The sequence below is a fragment of the Protopterus annectens genome, chromosome 3.part1 (assembly GCF_019279795.1).
Source record: "Protopterus annectens isolate FY-2018-M chromosome 3.part1, PAN1.0, whole genome shotgun sequence".
Classification (NCBI taxonomy): domain Eukaryota; kingdom Metazoa; phylum Chordata; order Ceratodontiformes; family Protopteridae; genus Protopterus; species Protopterus annectens.
This window is the reverse complement of record NC_056732.1, coordinates 1,658,691,124-1,658,710,173: the sequence shown is the minus strand read 5'-3', so window position 1 is coordinate 1,658,710,173 and position 19,050 is coordinate 1,658,691,124. Positions and strand designations below refer to the sequence as shown.

At 40.7% G+C, this 19,050-nt stretch overlaps 1 protein-coding gene across 3 annotated transcripts in view; it reads left to right on the top strand.

Moving 5' to 3' along the window:
• Nucleotides 1-19,050, top strand: part of LOC122798604 (ubiquitin carboxyl-terminal hydrolase 47-like) — a 766,891-nt gene that overhangs the window by 618,049 nt on the left and 129,792 nt on the right. For all 3 annotated transcript variants that reach the window (XM_044067681.1, XM_044067680.1, XM_044067682.1), the window contains one exon: nucleotides 7,908-8,021. In XM_044067681.1, the coding sequence (XP_043923616.1) occupies nucleotides 7,908-8,021 (114 nt within the window). The remainder of the gene's footprint in view (nucleotides 1-7,907; nucleotides 8,022-19,050) is intronic.

Genomic DNA, 19,050 nt, shown 5'->3' with positions numbered 1-19,050 from the left:
GACTGGGAGGGTGGAAAAGGAGGCCAGCAAGTAGGTGTGTTTGAGGATATCCCTGCAGATGTCCTGATAGGAAATGATTTTGATAGTTTAGTACCCTGTGCTTTTGCAGTTCCAGCAGTCAGGCTTGGAGACAAGCAGGTAAGTCTGGTAGCCTGGGAAGACCCAGACAGACTGCATACTTGCAGCCAGGACTGGTGAGGTGGTTACTTCAGGGAGGGATTTACCCTGTAACAGTGAGACTGAAGGTGAGCCACAGCTGCTTGTGGGTACTGATGGTCCCTTGGACAGAGTGACTGCAAAGGTAGAGGTGAGTAGTAGTACCCAGGCTGACAGTGAGGCACCACTGTCAGAGGATGCCAGACTTCCTGTGGAAGGGGAGCTGAGAAGGGTTACAAGGAGAGAGTTGAGACACTCAGCTCTCAGACCCTACATTTCAAGGCCTGAGGCAGGTAGCTAGGGAGGCACCTGATTCTCAAGGAAAGGGGGAATCTATATACTGGGACAACAGAGAATGGACCCCTGAGGGAGGGCTAGAAGGTGAGAGAGTACAGCAGTTGGTAGTGCCTAGAGCCTACCATCTGGTGCTTCTAGCCATAGCCCATGATATTCACTTTGCAGGTCATATGGGCACAAAACGTACAAAGAGACATATTATGCAGAACTTCTATTGGCCTGGAATTTCCAGAGATGTAACAGGGCACTGCAGGACCTGTGAGTAGTGCCAAAAGGAAGGCAAGGCAGGAGACAAGGTGAGAGCTACTTTGATGCTTTTGCCTGTGATTAAGGAGCCATTTCAGAGGGTAGCTATGGATATTGTGGGTCCTCTGAGTAACCAAAGTTCCAAGGGGAAAAAGTGTATCTTTGTGGATTATGCTACACAATATCCTGAGGCAGTGGATTCATCCTCCATTGAGGCAGAGAAGTTGGCAAATGCTTTGTTAGAGATTTTCAGCAGGGTAGGTTTCGCAAAAGAAATACTGACTGACAGAGGTGCCAATTTTATGTCAAACCTGCTGGCTTGTCTGTGGAACTCCTGTGGGGTAAAGCACATGAAAACCACCCCCTACCATTCCCAGACTAATAGTCATGTTGAAATGTTAAACTCTACAATCAAGTACATGCTACGGGCATTTGCAGATCAGTTTAAGAGGGAGTGGGACAAATATTTGCCCCATATATTGTTTGCTTACAGAGAGGTTCCCCAGGAATCCACAGGTTTTCACCCTTTGAGTTGCTGCATGGGCATAGGGTGAGGGGACCTCTAGATTTAATTTGAGATGAGTGAGAAGGTGAGTGTGAGTCTCACAAGGAGTCTGTTGTGGCATATGTGCTAAACCTCAGGACAAGGCTCAGGGAATACACGGCCTTGGCCCAGGAGAACCTGGAAGAAGCCCAACAACAGAAAGAGGTGTGATATGACAGGAATGCTCAAGCTAGAGGGTATGCTGTGGGGGAGCAGGTGATGGTTCTCATTCCTGTCAGACCCAACAAGCTGCAAGCAGCTTTGGTGGGACCCTACAAGGTGGTAAGAAAGGTAAGTGATGTTAACTATATGGTGGAACTGCTAGGCAGAAGGCAGGGGCATAAATTGTACCATGTTAACATGATGAAACCTTACCATGATAGGGAGGCCCTTGTGCTGAGCATTTGCAGTGTATTGCAGGAGGCGTCTGAGGGAGATCTGGTAACTGATCTCCTCAGTGAGGCTTGGGCTGACGCCTCAGTGGAAGGGGTAGCAATGTCCCAGCAGCTATCTCTTACCCAGAATTGAGAAATCCGAGCAGTGCTGCAGTAATTTAGGAACATGCTCACTGGGAAACCGGGGTGACTCACCTGGGGCAGCACCAGGGGGATACAGTACCCCCAAAGGCCTATTAGGCAGTTCCCTTATAGAGTGCCTGAGACAGTCAAACAAACTCTGAGGGAGGAGATACAGGAGATGATGGAACTAGGGGTGATTCAAGAGTCCAACAGTCTCTGGGCCTCCCCAGTGGTGCTGGTGTCAAAGAGGGATGGCAGCACCAGGTTCTGTGTGAACTACAGGAAATTAAATAGTCACACAGAGTCAGATGCTTACCTCATGCCTAGGACAGATGAGGCCCTAGAGCAGCTGGGTGGGGCTAAGTATTTTACAACTATCAATCTTACCAAGGGTTACTGGCAGGTGCCCTTGACTCCCAGTGCTAGAGGGAAGTCAGCCTTTGTGACTCCATTTGGCTTGTATGAGTTCATAAACATGCCCTTTGGGATGAAGAATGCCCCAGCGACTTTCCAGAGGCTGGTAGATTATATCTTAGCAGGAGCAGGAGGGTTTGCCCTTGCTTACCTAGATGATATTACCATCTACAGCCATTCCTGGCCAGAGCACCTTCAGCATGTCAGGGAGGTGCTGGGCAGACTACAGAGGGCAGGGTTGACCATAAAGCCGAGCAAATGTCAGGAGGGTATGGCAGAGGTCTTCCACCTAGGACATAGAGTGGGGAGTGGTAGGATAAGGCTAGAACCTGTCAAAGTCGAAGCCATTCAGGTATGGCCTGCACCTGTTACGAAAAAGCAGGTGAGGGCATTTTTAGGGACAGCAGGTTACTACAAAAAGTTTGTCCCCAGTTGTAGTACCATAGCTGCTCCCCTCACAGACCTGACAAGGAAGAACAGGCCAGATAAGGTAGTGTGGATCCCAGCATGTGAGCAGGCATTCCAGAAGCTTAAAGAAGCTTTGGGAGGACCCCCTGTGTTAGCCAGTCCAGATTACAGCAAATAATTTGTTGTACAGGTGGATGCTTCGAACCATGGGGTGGAGGCTGTACTTAGCCAGATTTCTTCAGAGGGAAAAGAGCACCCAGTGGTTTATCTCAGTTGTAGGCTCCAACCCAGGGAGGAATGCTATGCAGCTGTAGAAAAGGAATGTCTAGCCATAGTGTGGGTACTGCAGAAACTTCAGCCTTATCTGTATGGAAGAAAATTCACTGTCATGACAGATCACAACCCCCTAACATGGTTAAACAGAGCCAGCCAGCAAAATGCCAAGTTGCTAAGATGGAGCCTGAGGTTGCAAGCATATGATATGTCCATGCAGCACTGCAATGGGATTAGCAATGCCAATGCAGATGGGCTCTCAAGACAGGGAATGGGGTAAGGTATACTCAGATAGACCTAACTCCTTCAAGCAGTGTTTCTCAAGGGTCACTTGAAAAACTAGCTTGAGTTCTCCAGGGGGGAGATATGTGAAGATTGGGTGAAGATAGATGAAGGCTGCCAGCCTAGCCAGATAGAATTTTGTAGAAAATTCTGTCATCTGTAAATATTAATGTAAACCACAGGCTTGTTGTCTTAAATGGAAAAAATAGTGTTACATGTGGAACTGGTAACAAATGTAACAACAGTGCACTCTACTGACCAAGTAAAGCATGTTGTGACACTTTGATGTTAAAATTCAGATCCAGTAAGTCTAGAGTGAGGCATCCTCCTATTGTTTTAAGGCCAGAGTTAATGGTCAGAATTTGCATGCATAGATGTCCTTTATTGCTCTGGTTTCTGTGCAGAAGTGAAAAATGTAAATGTAGTTTCTGTTAGCCTGGGTACCCAGGGAATTGTGAAGAATGATGTAATGTGAACCAGGAATGTGATTTTAAAAACAGAGAGAATCAGAGAGCATTAAGCATTTTTGTCTTGACCGTCCATCTCACCAGCACTGTCTTGCTCTATATGTAAGTTTATCTTAGACTTGTGTTTTCTCTTAGAAATAGCTAGAAACTAGAATGATTAGACTGTTTTTCTGTGATGTCAGAACTGAAATACTGAATTCTTAGTATTTATCTGTAACCTCTGAACTCTTGACTAGCACTGTGTAGTAAAAAGTGTTGTCTTGTGTTTTTACTATTTGTTATTAAATATTTTTAAATCCTTTTAACTGTGGCTGTTTTTGTAGAGATAATTTAAACTCTTAAGAGTACTTGCATGCCTTTGGTAAAATTGTACAAAGCCACTCTTGGATAATAATATTGCACAGTAATAATTGGACACCCTTTTAAGGGCCTGAGTATCTGATAAATATTAGTGGGTGGTGGCAGCTGGAACTATTGTATAGTCTGGGAAAAAGGGGCACAGCTAGAGAGCCTGTGCTAGCCTTCCCCAGGAGTGTCTGTGTGGTTGCATAAACTCTTCTCAAAGTGCGTGTGTATGTCAGCTACTTGGACAGGGAAATGAAGCACTGGTTGGACAGAGAGGGTGCTGGAGGTTTTAGCTTGCCCACTAGGCTGAGATCTGGACCCTATAGCTGTGGCAGTGGGGAGTCTTATTGGGGATCTGGAGAGCAAGGAAGCAACCAGCCCCAGACTGACTGTGATCTCTGTATGCTCTTAAGGGAAATTGCACTTTACTGTATGTATTTTTTATCCTTTCCTCCTATATTAGAAGCCCCTCACTGGTGTTAGTGGTGAGGATTGAGGCTCCTTGATTGCTAAGCCAGGGCACGGGTGTCACAAGGTGGGGTGCCAGTTTGTTCTGTAGTGCATGTAGAACACAGCCTGGGATTTTGTCAGGTCCCATGGATGCAGTGTTCTTGGCTTTGGTGAGTGTGTTTTTTACTTGTGTAGCCATGATTACAGGAACTTTGCATTCTTCTGGTATAGAGATGCGCCCTCTAGGGGGTGAGAGGGGGGTAAAGTTATATTGTATTGCCTGGTAATGGGCCACTACACTTACTCAGCTGATGAGGGTTGTACATCTGATAACATTCCTCCTATCAGTGCAGGAGGTCCTGCTTCCACCTTTTCAAGTTACTATAATGGTGACCGTACTACTGACCCATGAGTGGGATGCCAGTCGCACAGGTAACACACTTGGCCAAGCTATTCCAAGCCTCAGCCTTATCCTGAGGCCTGGTATAGTTTCTTGCAGCAGCCCTTGGCTGTAACATTTAATGAGGAGTCCAACAAAAATTTTAGACTCTTTCTCACACCAACTCTGTGCTTTAAATACAACACTGCCCTCACCATTGTCTGCCATCTTTTCACAAAAATATCAGGAAAAACAGCAGGGAACTGGCACTAAATTCAGATCTCACATGTATTATCTTGTGTGCAACATAAAGCACAGAAATGAACTGGTATGAAATATGTGTATTATTTCAATCTCCCCTTTAGTTGAGAAACCTGATAGTAACACTTGGTCTAGTGAGCCAGTCAGTGTTTGGACAAATGTCCAGGTGACTTCAGAAACTGTTGGTTAATGTCAACATCTCATTTGCATATCAAATAATATATTGTTATCACTGGGCATGGTCTCTGTAATGGTTGATAGCATTCATAGTATGAACATTGTCACAAGTAAATATGACATGAAAATCTCCAGAATATTATTGTCAAGCAGTGTTGTAAATTTTATTTAAGCACTACAAAATGTCTTGGCGGCATATAAAATGTTAAAAAAAGCTGTGAGCGATAGCACCTTGGATCAAACTCATGACAAAAAAGAACACAAACTTCCATATTTTCTGCACTAACTGTTAATGCCAAAGAAGAAATGACATTCCAAAGGTGTAAGCTGAAGTATTAACTTTGAAAAGGACTGGATTTAAACCTACTTCTATCAACCCTGTAACTATTGCACTTTGAGCTGTTCCTTTAATGCAGTAATATATTTAGGCAAATACAGTGCTGTGGAAACGTTTCCATTGCATTGATTTTTGTAATATCTTTAATGCTAACTGACGTCTACCGAAACCAAACTTATTTGTGTGATTGATGGCAAAGTCTTAGTGAATGAGTATTTTTTTTCTGAATTTTTGCCAAAGGGCATAAAATGCTCCTGTTCTACAATTATCCCTGCATACTAACATTGCTGCATACTGTCATGTAAAGAATAAAAAAGACTTTTAGAAATGCTGACTTTTCTTTGATGTTAGGATGCATTTATGTTATAATGTATTCTGAATAAGGCGCCATATAGAATTTACAGCAGATAATATTGTACACAGCATATATTAGTACAAGTACATTTGGGGCAATGAAAAATGTATTCCATTGAATCCAGGGTTGTACATGTTTTTAACGCTGTATTGCTGTGCTCTTCAGATTTCTGTAATCCATTATCTTGATAGTTTTACTTCCTCATGCGTTTGCACACGTATCATTTTTAACATCATGAACACAGAAGTGTGGTTTTACTGTAATCAGTGGTATGATTACTGTAGGTGAGACTGATCGAATTTATCTTGTTTACCAGTCTTTCTATACAACTGTGTTGCTACATTCACCTTGTAAATTCTATGTGTAGTTCTCATTTAAGTACAGAAAGAAAAAAAAACATGCCTTATGCCCAGCAATGTTAAACTCCCTATAATATAAACTCAAAATCTGCACTGCTTGTGCTGTTATTCTGAACACACTTCACAACCATGTTGCACCACTGAAGACGTTATATAACAGATGTATTTTCTGCAGTCAGTACTGTCCAAAGTGATGACTAAGGCATGATGTTGTCAGACTCATCTGCACAATGGCTGCCTAAGTCTTTGTACGTGCAAAATTCAAATTTGAGTTTTTCCGTAGAAGGTGAACAGTCATTTACTGAGGGCCTTATGTGAGAGGCCCCAGTGTGCAATGTCAGCCATCACACAAACAATGAAGCCAAAAAAATCATAAATCAGTGTGATGTTTTCTCAGCTTTGTGGTCTCATACAAGTAAAATATTGACACTAAGGATCTCTACGTTGACAGAGATGTCATCTTGTCTAGATGTGAACCCTGCACCTTCTGTATTGCCATGAAATACTGACATGAGTAACAGTTTTTGCCACCTGGAAATTTACTAAGTAATGTATAGAAAGTCAAGTACATGTACTCAACATTGTACTTTTGACATTTACATTTAGACTGCAATATACCCATCTTATTACATAGTTGTCATTTGTCCTGTCACAGTAAAATTCCATGTGAATATGATCCTTAGACACCTGGTAGTTGGCAGCATACCTCTCAACTGTACAGATTTTTGCAGAATGTCCAGATTTTTGTCTCAAAACTTTGGTCTGTTCCTCATAACGTTTATGTTTTTCTGGCAAATCACTTGGATGATCTTAGGAATGAAATTACTAAATAAGACATACACGAGTTTCAGACTTCATATCCTTCAGAAAATGCATTTTAACACAAACCATGTTATTCTAGTTATTTTATAAGTTTGTAATAACACTGTTTATAATCTGTCCCTATTTTTGGGCCTTTGTCCCCCCATAATGTAAGGCTTTGTCCAGATTTCTTGAGCTAAGAGGTCGAGAGGTATGGTTGGCACCAAGCATATTAGTTACATCAGAGGTGTAGCAAGGCAGTTTAGTACCCTTGTCAGCCAGTGAGACCCCTCCCCTGCTGTCTATAAACACTCACAGCTGGGGTCACTTAATGACATCTTGTAAACTGATCAGTGCCCCTACAAGATGTCTGGGGCATTCTCTTTCTCAGTACCTGCTCTGGCACTGAAGTACCTGAAACGAGCAACATGTTACAGAACATACAAAGAGCAATGCAACATGTTACAGAACATACAAAGAGCAATAGAAGATGTTACAGAACATACAAAGATCAATACAACATGTTACAGAACATACATAGAGCAATATGATTAATGCTTCTTTGATGGCTCATGCAAGACATTGCTGGCACATTATTTTTTATACAATTTATAAGCATTCAGAATTAAGCTTTGTGCAGACTGATATGTGTGCCAGATGTCAATATCAATGCCATTTGTTTATGGAGACATATACATGCATATTGGCTGCTGACAATAAAAAAATTCTTACTAATTTAATAAATATTTTCCAGATTATGACTAATTTAATAAATATTTGTGCGTCTGTCTCACCTAGTTTTTCCTGACTATATTCCATTATTGTCTGCATGTTTTAGAATATCAATTCGGAACTGACAAGGGGGTGGTCAAGGACAAAAGAACACACATTGCATATTCATTTGCCAAGACCTTCATTACAGGAACAAAACCAGAAAGAGAAAATGGAACAGGTCAGTGCACAAGTATAGTTTGTTGGTCTATAAAGAAATGCAAAATGTATGAACCACTTAACAATGGCATACGTTCTATCTGTTTGTTTTTTCATTTTTTTTTATTGTGTTGGTATGTTCCTTTGTTTATTTGTTGGCCAAGTGAGTGAACTTGTCCAAAGAACATTTTTAGGCCCTAACCAGTCAAATTGACACTGGCAATATATCATATTAATTCACTGTTACAGCTTGATATGTTCAACAACATAAAATAGTGTTGATAGTGGTGCAGAATAACATACAATAACATCTAGATAATTTCCAATAAAATACAGTGAAAGCTTGTTTTGTTAAATAACATGAAGTGGATTAAGTACTGATGTTAAAGTACTGATATTTTTAATGACACTGTAAATATTCTAAGCAAGTCTGGTTGAAATGACTGATGATATAATGACAAAATCTTTTCACAAGTTTATATATTACTTTATATGATCCTTTGCTTATCACATCTCATCAAAATCATACAAAAGCAAAAGGCAATCTAATAGTTTGTTTACAAACCCTGACAATGTTGAGTATCTTCATGTAAGTGTGGCTTTCTGTGAAACCACAATGTCAAGATGTTTGGTTTTCGAGTTCCACCTCTTTTGCTACTGTGGCTGTGATGGTGTTGGAGGTAGCAATTTGTGTGTGTGTGTGTGTGTGTGTGTGTGTGTGTGTGTGTGTGTGTGTGTGTGTGTGTGTGTGTGTGTTTTCAGACTAGAAGGGCATTATTGCCTATTCTTAAAATATTTGTATGTATGTATGTATGTAATGTAGTATAACAAAGTACTGCTCTGAAGGCATTATAGAATCATGTAAATAAAAATGTCTACTGAATTGTACAAAACATCGTAATACCTGGATCACAACCACAATATAGCACACAGAGAGATGCAACAGTAACATTGGATATTAAGTGAACTGTGGAAATTGCTAGAATTTGCATACAAGTATAGACTGACCTATAACAATATTGGTATCCTTCACACATGAGCTATTACGTCCATTGCGACAACAAAAGCAGATTAATTCTGCCAAAGACAAATTTTCTGAATTTTTGCCATAAAATGACAAGTGAAAATAGCCATTCTCCATCATTGATTACTTCTGGCACTTTGTGTTAAACGTTGTGCAACCGAATACATCATTATACTGGGCATGCTCATAAGGAAGTCCAGCAATTACTGAAGGAACATCAACTGCCTATCCCAAAAAAAAAAAGTATCATAACCCAGGTCCTATGTCACTATTTGTCATCACCATACAGCATGACTCATGTCAAGATCTGTTGAATAAGCCATTCTTGCCTGTTACCATTATATTGTGAACAAAATTTTCTTTATTTATTGCTTTTTTGTACCAGAAAAATCTGACTGAGCACATGACCTACTTTCTGCAAAGGCCCAGGGAGAAAAACTCCATTTCTTACACATACAAAATACAATATATAAATTGTATACAATGTATACAATGATAGGTTACAGATTGATACAAACAATAGCAAATACAATAATATAATAGCAACGAGGAAACATTAGCATAATTTGCATGCACCAAGAGATAGAGAAAGAAAAAGAAAATACGGGCACGGAATGAGTGCAAAACAGATTCTAGCAGAGATGGGAAGATTTTGTAGATGAGGGACAGGTGGTTTGGGTGCACATGGGAAACTAAGGATATACAGTATCCTGGCCGAGTTTAGATACTAAGTAGAGGGAAGATTAGAAGAAATTTCATGAGATAGGAGAGTTTGCTAGGCTCTATACAATATTAATCTGTCCTCATTTATTTTTGTGTTGATTGTATTGATAAAACTTAAGAATGTGGTACTATGATGGGGTGGAATCCATGTTGCAATAGTGAGAGTAGTACATTTTGTGTGATATAGTGTAGGAATTATGACTGTATACGTTTCTCAGAGAATATAATTAAAGGCATACACCTCTGGATTCGAACATCTCCAATGTTCTTCGAGTTCTTCTTCACCTGTGCAATAACTTATGATGCCACAGAGGAATTCATATCACAGTTATCAGACAAAACACACTTGATGGAATAACCTACACATTGTGTTTAAATGCTTATGACTTCCAATAAAAGGAGAACTAAACTTGGACTTTCTCTCCTAAATTGTACTTGTTTCCATAAGTCAAACTATAAACATCAGTTGTCTTGGAGAAAAACAATCCTGTCTGTTACTGTTCTCTGAAACACTCCATAGTTACACTTTGGCAGACTCTAACACCTGCCTTTCTGAGTGCATAGTCCATACAACTGTATATCAACCACTATCACTACATAAATAATCATATCTGAAGTGTTATGTAGTGCACACTTGAGGGGATTACAACAGCATTGTTTCTGAATGTGTCTGGATCTATTAAAATGTAGTTTGAGGGCTCATTAACCTTTAGCTATGTTAGTGTTTGCACAAGTGTGAGTCAGCCATACTGCCATCTGCTGAGTAACCCAGTCCTGCCTGTCAGTATTATTTTGCACACATACATTACATATACATTGGTGGTCTAGGTACACACTGTATACAACTGTATAGCAGGTGCTCATGCAAAAAGATAAGCCTTACAAGTTCACAGATGACTGCAAACTTGGCGCCATAATCGACTCTCCAGCAGACACAAGCATCCTCCAAAAGGGCCTCATAGAAACAGACAACTGGTGCCAGAGCCATGGCCTCAAGCTAAACGCCAAAACGTGTATAGTCATCCCCTTTGGCAAAAACAAAGTGCCCACAAATTACCACATAGGTGGTAATCCATTAAGTACAGAAGAAGTAATTAGGGACCTGGGGACCCAAGTTGATAGCAATCTCTCATTTGACAACCACGTGGCCAAAGTTGTTAGAAAAACATTTTATATAGCCCACCTAATCATGAAGGGATTCACATCTAGATCAGGGGAGGTCATCGTGCCTCTTTACTCATCCCTCATCAGGCCCCTAATTGAGTACAATGCCCCTTTTGGGATGTACCTTACCAGACACCTGCAGCAACTGGAAAGACCCCAAAAGTACCTCACCAAGAGGATCAAAGGGCTCAAACAGATGCCATATGCTGCCCGGTTAAAGAAACTCCAACTCCACTCAGTGGCATGCCGCCTGCTCAGAGGCGATCTGTGCCTGATGTATAAAGCCATGTCCAACCCGGAATTAATGGACATGCTGCACCTCAGAAAATCCAAATCCCATCGAGCTACGCGCTCGAGAGACTTGAACCTCAGCACTGAAATAAATAGGACATGCTGAAGGGACAGATTCATAATCCAGAGGCTCCCTTCACTCTGGAATAAAATCCCAGTCCAGGTTAGGCAGAGTCCCTCATTGACTCGCTTCAAGAGGAATCTTGATGAGTGGATGGGAGATCATAGGTTTACCCCGGGTATCACTTCTGTGTCACTGTTAGACAGAGGCACAGTATACTAACCTCGAAAAAGGGCATAGCAAAATTAATTTAAAATGGGTGGCGAAAGCCAAACACACTCTAGCTAGGCTTATAAATGCCCTAGGGCAGATAGCCTAGTATGAACCTTTGAACCTATGAACAAGTGTGAGACAAAACACATTTGAATGAATGATATCATCATTGTGTTACAAACCAGACGTTTGACCTAAAATTGAAATTTTTGAGGGAGCCCTCTTCCAGTGTAAGTGTTTCAACTGACTGTAAATGTGCCCACCAGACCTGTTTGATAGACCAGTCCTACCTGTCACTTTATTCACACATACTCTCACTAATTAGTCATTGCTGGATTTGATGACCTGCCTATCTAAATCCTATGTCTAGAAAACTATGTATTAGCCACTCAAGGATAGGAGAAATCTTTCTAAAAGTGTGAAACAGAGCACCTTATCTCTCATTGTCTTAGAGCAAGAAATATGGGCAAAGTGATAAATAATACGGGACAAAGGTCCCAAAATAGGACCAGATTTAAATGAAACCTGGCTTAAACCACACAATGCTAACAAATTCCTCCCCCCCAGGTTACAACATACTATGTCCTGATAGAACCCATAAGAAAGGAGGTGGAGTTGCTATCCTGTACTCTGACCTCCTTACCTTAACCCTCCTGCCAAATCCTCCTCCCACCTTTCACCCAGCTGAGCTCCTCATAGGCAACTTTAAACCCAACCATAACAAAACAGTAACAATAGCTTCCATCTACATACAACCAAGTGATAACATACTCCTGGTAGAGCAAGCTCTAAATTGGATCTCAGACCACATCCCTAATGAGACCATTATACTAGGAGATGTTAATATCAGCTGGCTTACCCTCACTGCTAACTCCCCTACCACGTGCATTAACCTTTATGGTTACACCCAACTCATCTCCTCCCCAACATTCCACAACAAATCCACCAGTTCCAGTTATATCATTGACTGGATTCTTGTTTCTAATCGAAACCTCTACATTCAGCCTGAAACACTACCTGACTCCATCAGAAACCATTGCCCAGTACAAATCTTCCGACTCTCCCCCTACATTCCCAAACCCCACAAATTCAAAGAATGTCAGAAACTGACTACCTTCAACCCTGAGACTTTCAATAATTCTCTCTCAGCAATAGATTGGTCCACTCTCTTCACATTACCTCTCAATGATGCTGTATCATACTTTAACTCCATCTTCCTTAACACACTCAACTCTCCTGCTCCTCCCCACACTATTAGAGTCAAGTCCCACATCTCCCCCAGCTCACCAATGCAAGTCGATATCTAATTCAAAAAAAGAGACTCTGCCTGGAAATGTTGGTCCAAGACAAAATCTCCCTCACACTGCCAAAGATATAATTGACTCTGAAATCTCACTAGGAAACACATTAATAATGACAAAAAGAATGTTTACCATCAACCCTAGACTATACATTCCAGAAACCCCAAGCATTTCTGGAAAACTATCAACCAAATGCTCCACCCAGGAAATCCTTCAGCACCCAACCCCTACCTCAACAACACAACCCTTGAAACTGCATCCATCTTCAATTCTTACCTCATTGACACTCTAAGCAAACTTATGAAGACCTCTAACCATCCACACCCCTCACCAACCACAACTCCCCATTAAGAACATTCCCTCTCTAAGGCCCATTCCCACAAGCTACATTAAAAAACTCCTCCTTAAACTCAAACCTTGCTCCCCAATGGCTGACAACCTGCCAGTACTCTTCCTAAAACTTGCTGCTACATCAGTAGCATACCCAGTTTCCATCCTAATTAATCACTCTATCTCTGAATCAACTGTTCCCCATACACAAAGGTGGTAATTCCACAGAGCTTTCAAACTTTTGACCAGTTGCCATACTTTTTCCCTTCTCCAAAATGCTAGAACACTGTGTACATAAACAAATCTTGGCCCACCTCATTCAAAGTAACCTGATCCCCCCTACCCAATATGGCTTCCGCCCACATCCCAGCACCTCCACTGCTCTCATCTCCTTCTCCAATACCATTTTCCTAGCCAGAGATAACAATAAATTCATCTCCGGCCATTCTAAGATCTGACCAATGCTTTTGACACTGTCTCCCACCCTATACTCCTCTAAACTCTCCCAACTCAACCTTTCCTCTGCAACTATATCCTGGTTTAACAGCTACATTTCTGAATGGCATCAATCTGTCAAATGGCTCTCTGCTCTCTCCCCCTCTCTACAGATCAAAACTGGAGTCCCACAAGGCTCCAGTCTTGGACCCCCTCCTTTTTAACATTTTCACCAATGAACTCCATAAATCCTGTCCCCAGTCATCCTTCATACAGTACGCTGATGACTCCACAATTATATCCATACCAGACAACCCATCTGAAATGCTCGTCCTCACACACCCATCATTTAGTCTCACAGAAACCTGGTTTACAAAAAAAAAAAATCATACTTAACCCCCCCAAAAAACTCCTACTCTTCCTCCCAAAACCTCTCTACCACCTTAAATCCTCATTTAACATCTCTTCTCTTAACAACACTATTGCCTCTCCCAAAAAACATACAAAGCTACTCAGAGTAATCTTAGATGACCAACTGAAATTTGACCTACACATTCATCACTGTATTAAGAAACCCCACCAAAGCTCAGCCTCCTTTATAGAAGCAAAAGATACCTCACCTCTGACTCTAGAATACCACTTGCCAATGTTTTCCTCCTTCCCAACCTCTTCTACAGTTCACAAATCTTTACTAACCTTCAGTCTTCTCTACTCTCCAAACTCGATGCTACTTATAACAAAGTCGCTAGATCTGCTGCTAATTTGCCATCCAAATCTCATCATTGTCAGGCCTTTAGGTCACTCAACTGGCTAGAGTTCCCAAACCACCTCAGATTTACCCACCTACTCATCATGCACTCCATCATCAATAAATGCTCATCCTGTCCAAGTATTTCCTCACTTGTCTCATTTTATAACCCTTCCCACCCCCTTAGGAGCTCTGATCAATGTCTATTGCAAATCTACAAACCAAAAAAAATCTGCAGGATAGATAATATACAGTTACTCACTCACCATCCTTTGGAACAAGCTTCCCTTGGCCCAAGAAGCACACCCCAAATGTACAAAATCCCTCAAACATTACCTAAACCACACCTGGACATATCCCTGTAACTTACCTCCCCAAATCCAGTCCTAAGCCTATCTATTAGCCCTCTCCCTTATTTCTACTTCTTCTTCCCAATACCATTTCCTTTCTTCTACTCCACAACATCTTCTCCAACCTAACCACTTTCTATAATAGCAACCTCCTGACTACTGCCTTCATCACTTATCAGTCCTGAACTTCTACTATGAACTTAACATCTTTTATCTATTCTGCCTATGCTGTACAGTCTCAGTACCCATTCCTACTAACACTCCCCATAGAATACTACTATTACTACTAACTGGCTGATCTGTCCACTGTCTACTATCCCTCAAGTATGTGTCACTTCTATGACTACCTGGTTTAACTATAATTGTATATGTCTGTTTTGCCTTCATTTTTGTAAATGCATTTGTAGACAACCTTGTTGTATTATACATATACTGTAACGTAATCATATATAATTCTACTTTGGAGCTTTTCTCCCAGGGCCTCCTCTGAAAAAGGGCTTCAACCCAGTCAGACGATCCCAGTCAACAAATGTCAAACAAACAAACAAGTAAATGAATAAATATTGCTCTTACAACTTAGAAAGTTGACAGACTAACATATTTTGATTAGCATGAATTTTCCAAAGTGAGTGAAGCTGGAAACTCAAATGTCTGCCATTATTTTCTGATTTCAATCCTCAATAACTCGGCAATGATTTGCCAGAAAACCAAACTTTAATAAAGAAGAGACCAAATATAACAGACATAAATCTGGACATTCTGTAAGAAATTGTACAGTTGAGAGCTATGCAGTGCACATGCAAAGGAATGACATCATTATTGTCTGCAAAGGAGATGTTCAGTCTAAAATTGTTGAAGGGACCCTTTCATTGTGTAAATATTTCCCTGCATGGAAGTGTTCACAACAGATGTGTTTGATAAGTCAGTCCTATCTGTCACTATAGTCTCATAAACACACACATCTGCTCACTTTTTAATTGTTGTTGGATTTGAACACCTGCCTATCTAAGTCCACAATCTAGAGAACACTGTAGTAACTGCTGACACCACAGGAGAAGTTTTATTCCAAGTCTCAGACAGAATATAGTCATACTTTACATGAGATATGTTTGTGTGAATAGCCAATGTGGTGTAACATACAGACAGACAAAACAGCAGTGTGTTGATCACAACCCACAACTCATTGCAGCAGTAATTCATGCATCACTTAATTCTCATAAATTGCTGTGATGTGAATAATAATGTTTGTGTGTCACATTAAGGTGCATTGAGCAGTTATATGACAGCTGATGATGTTAACCAGTGAAATGCCATCCATACATTCCTGACTGTTAATCTCAAGACTATTGTATGAAATGTTTCTGTTGTTTTGTGGATCACTGTCAGTTCTTTGTGATGTGCATACAGTGTGCAAGGTAGGTACAAGCTGTGCACCCAAAACATATACACTGCACTCACTGACACTACTGTGCAAGTATGTGCCCACATGTACCAGTTTATTGGAACACACTTGGAAGGGTAACGTGTTTCAGTGCAAACATTGTTTTACATTATGGAGTAACTAGATGGCCTCACTGTGGACTCCTCATATCTTCACTACAAAAATCCGATAATCCGTACAGACGTAATACAAGCTACTGATATTACTTTCATTCTGTTACAATCGGTTACCAAAGTGTTCTGCTGGCAAGCTCATTTGATTGGCTGATGGCAAAGTATTATTGTATGCATAGTTAGTTTTCAAGTTTTTAACTTATAATGGTAAGTGGCAGTGGTCTGTGGTACCTGATGCCAAATGTCATGTAATGGAACAGTACAGGCAATTAGACATATATTCTTCTGAGCCATTTCTGCTTGCATGTGTCTGTGTGTGTTTGCATGATTTACATTAATGTTTTGTGTGTCATCATTACAGCTTTTGTCAGGCTGATCATGGTAAAGTGGTTAAAATAGGAAGCAGGCAAGGGTGGGGCAGTGGTAGACTAATTAAGGAATAAGCTGGCTACTAGTGGGGGTAACATATCTATCCAGAACAGAATTTCACAAGGTAAAATTTTAAGAGAAAAAAAAACTTTGAATCCAGCATTATATACCACATTGGCTAACCCCCTGTCCATATTCCTCAACATTCTCTAGACCTGAGCATTATCTGAGCACACAACAAATGAAGTCATATTTCAGTTAATAAAACTCACACACTTGATGAGACATTGAGAAAAGTGTGAAGAAAGGGAATTTGTGTACCTCAGACTCCATAACAGTAATGAGAATTGAAACATCCAGTATAGTGTACCTTAAACCTTGGAACCTGTTATTCATATAGGAATAACTGTATCCAAACAGTGCTATTGTTGTTACACAGCAGGTCTGAGTAGAGTAGCACAAGGGGCACCATATTAAAGTGGCTGAAGGTATATTCATCACTTTTGCCACAAGGCATGACACATGACTTTCCATCACTTAGTATTGCTGCACAATGCCTGGTGCAGAGGAAATGCTGAGAACTGAAATAGAGAGTTTGGTTTAGCTGCCATTTTGGCCATGCCTGCGATGTGTAAATCTATATTTTGAACAGACTAAATGTGTGAAATGGGGTAGATAGGACTGTGATGAAAAAAAGAGAGCAAAAAGAGGGTAGGACTCTGGAGGAATAATAAAGGAGCACTGTATTTGTACAAAGAATTTGAGAAACATCGGTAGTCACAACATAAAGGGTATATCGTTCTTTAGTGACTTCCATCCTCACTAATATGTCCTCAAATCAGACATTTATGAGGAACAGACAAAATATGAGTCAAAATCTAGCCATTCTGTGAAAATCTGGACATTTTGGAGGTATGCATACAGGTGTGTTAAAGTAAACCTTAGCCTCCTCAACACTATACACATTATACAAATAGTGTAGCTATTAGACATCTGTTTTATGCAATGCAGCACATAAAATATCTATGTGAGATGAGAAAGATTTTATTCTATGTTAGTGACTGCAGAATAATAAATATTCACTAATATTGAATAATTACTGCTGCTGCTTGGATTTAAACCCACATATATCTACATTTACTAAAACATTGTCTAATGCAATGTTACAAGAACTACCTGTGTAGGTATGTACAGTTTACATATACAGAGTATGCAAGCTCACGTATTACTCTGTCAAGCAATTATGGACTCGTATATAAAAAACTTTTTACAAGCACTGATATTATGATGTGGCTATCAGTCATATCTGCGCCATACTTACCCAGTGCCTTTCCTGAGGTGTTGTAGTCTCTCCTGATATGCATCCTTATTTCCTTCAATCTCTGTATAAGCTACACAGAGCAGACAAAAAAATCTTAGTGTTTGTGTTGGTAAGCCATGGTATTGTATTGTCTGGTAATGGGCCACTACACTTACTCAGCTGATGAGGATTGTATGTCTGATAACATTCCTCCTATCAGTGAGGGAGTTCCTGCTTCCACCTTTTCAAGTTACTATAATGGTGACCGCACTACTGACCCACGAGTGGAATGCCAGATGCACTGGTGACAGGCTTGGCCAAGCTGTTCCAAGCCTCAGCCTTATCCTGGGGCCTGGTATAGTTTCTTGCAGCAACACTGGGCTGTAACATTTAATGAGGAGTCCAATAAAACTCTTAGAATCTTCCTCACACCACCTCTGTGCTCTAAATACAACATTGCCTTCACCATTGTCTGCCATCTTTTCTCAAAAATATCAGGAAAAATGGCAGGGAATCGGCACTGAATTCAGATCTCACATGTATTGTCTTGTGTACACAGAAATGAACTGGAATGAAATCTATGTATTTTCAATTTCCACTTTAGGTGAGAAACATGACAGTAAGACTTAGTCTACTGAGCCAATCAGTGTCTGTATAAATGCTCCACAGTGACTTCAGAAACTGCTAGTTAATGTCGACATCTCAGTTGCATTTCAAATGATATATTGCCATTACTGGGCATGGTCTCTATAACGGTTGATAGCATTCATAACATGAACATGATCACAAGTAAATATGACCCCCCCAGATTCATGAAGCTGCCGCTCCCATGCAGGATTGGTTTTAGAGCTAATCCTGGCAATATGACCAGCGTGTGATCCAGGAACGAGCTCCCGGCACGTGCACACGATCTCTAAAACTAATCCTGTATGGACTGAGCTTGGAGATGCAAATTACCTCATTTGCAGGTGAAAACTATGCAAATGAGGGTAATTTGCAATCCAGAAAGCTGGCAGCTGTCCGTGCATGACTAGTATAGCTGCAGAAATGTACTCGGGTAGTAACCGAGTACATTTCTGCAAACTACAAAACTGAGCCATGTCAGCTCTAAATAAAGGGTGCATATCATGTATAAGGCATGCCTATGGCCATTGGCATGCCAAAGTGTTCAGAAAAAAAATGTTTACA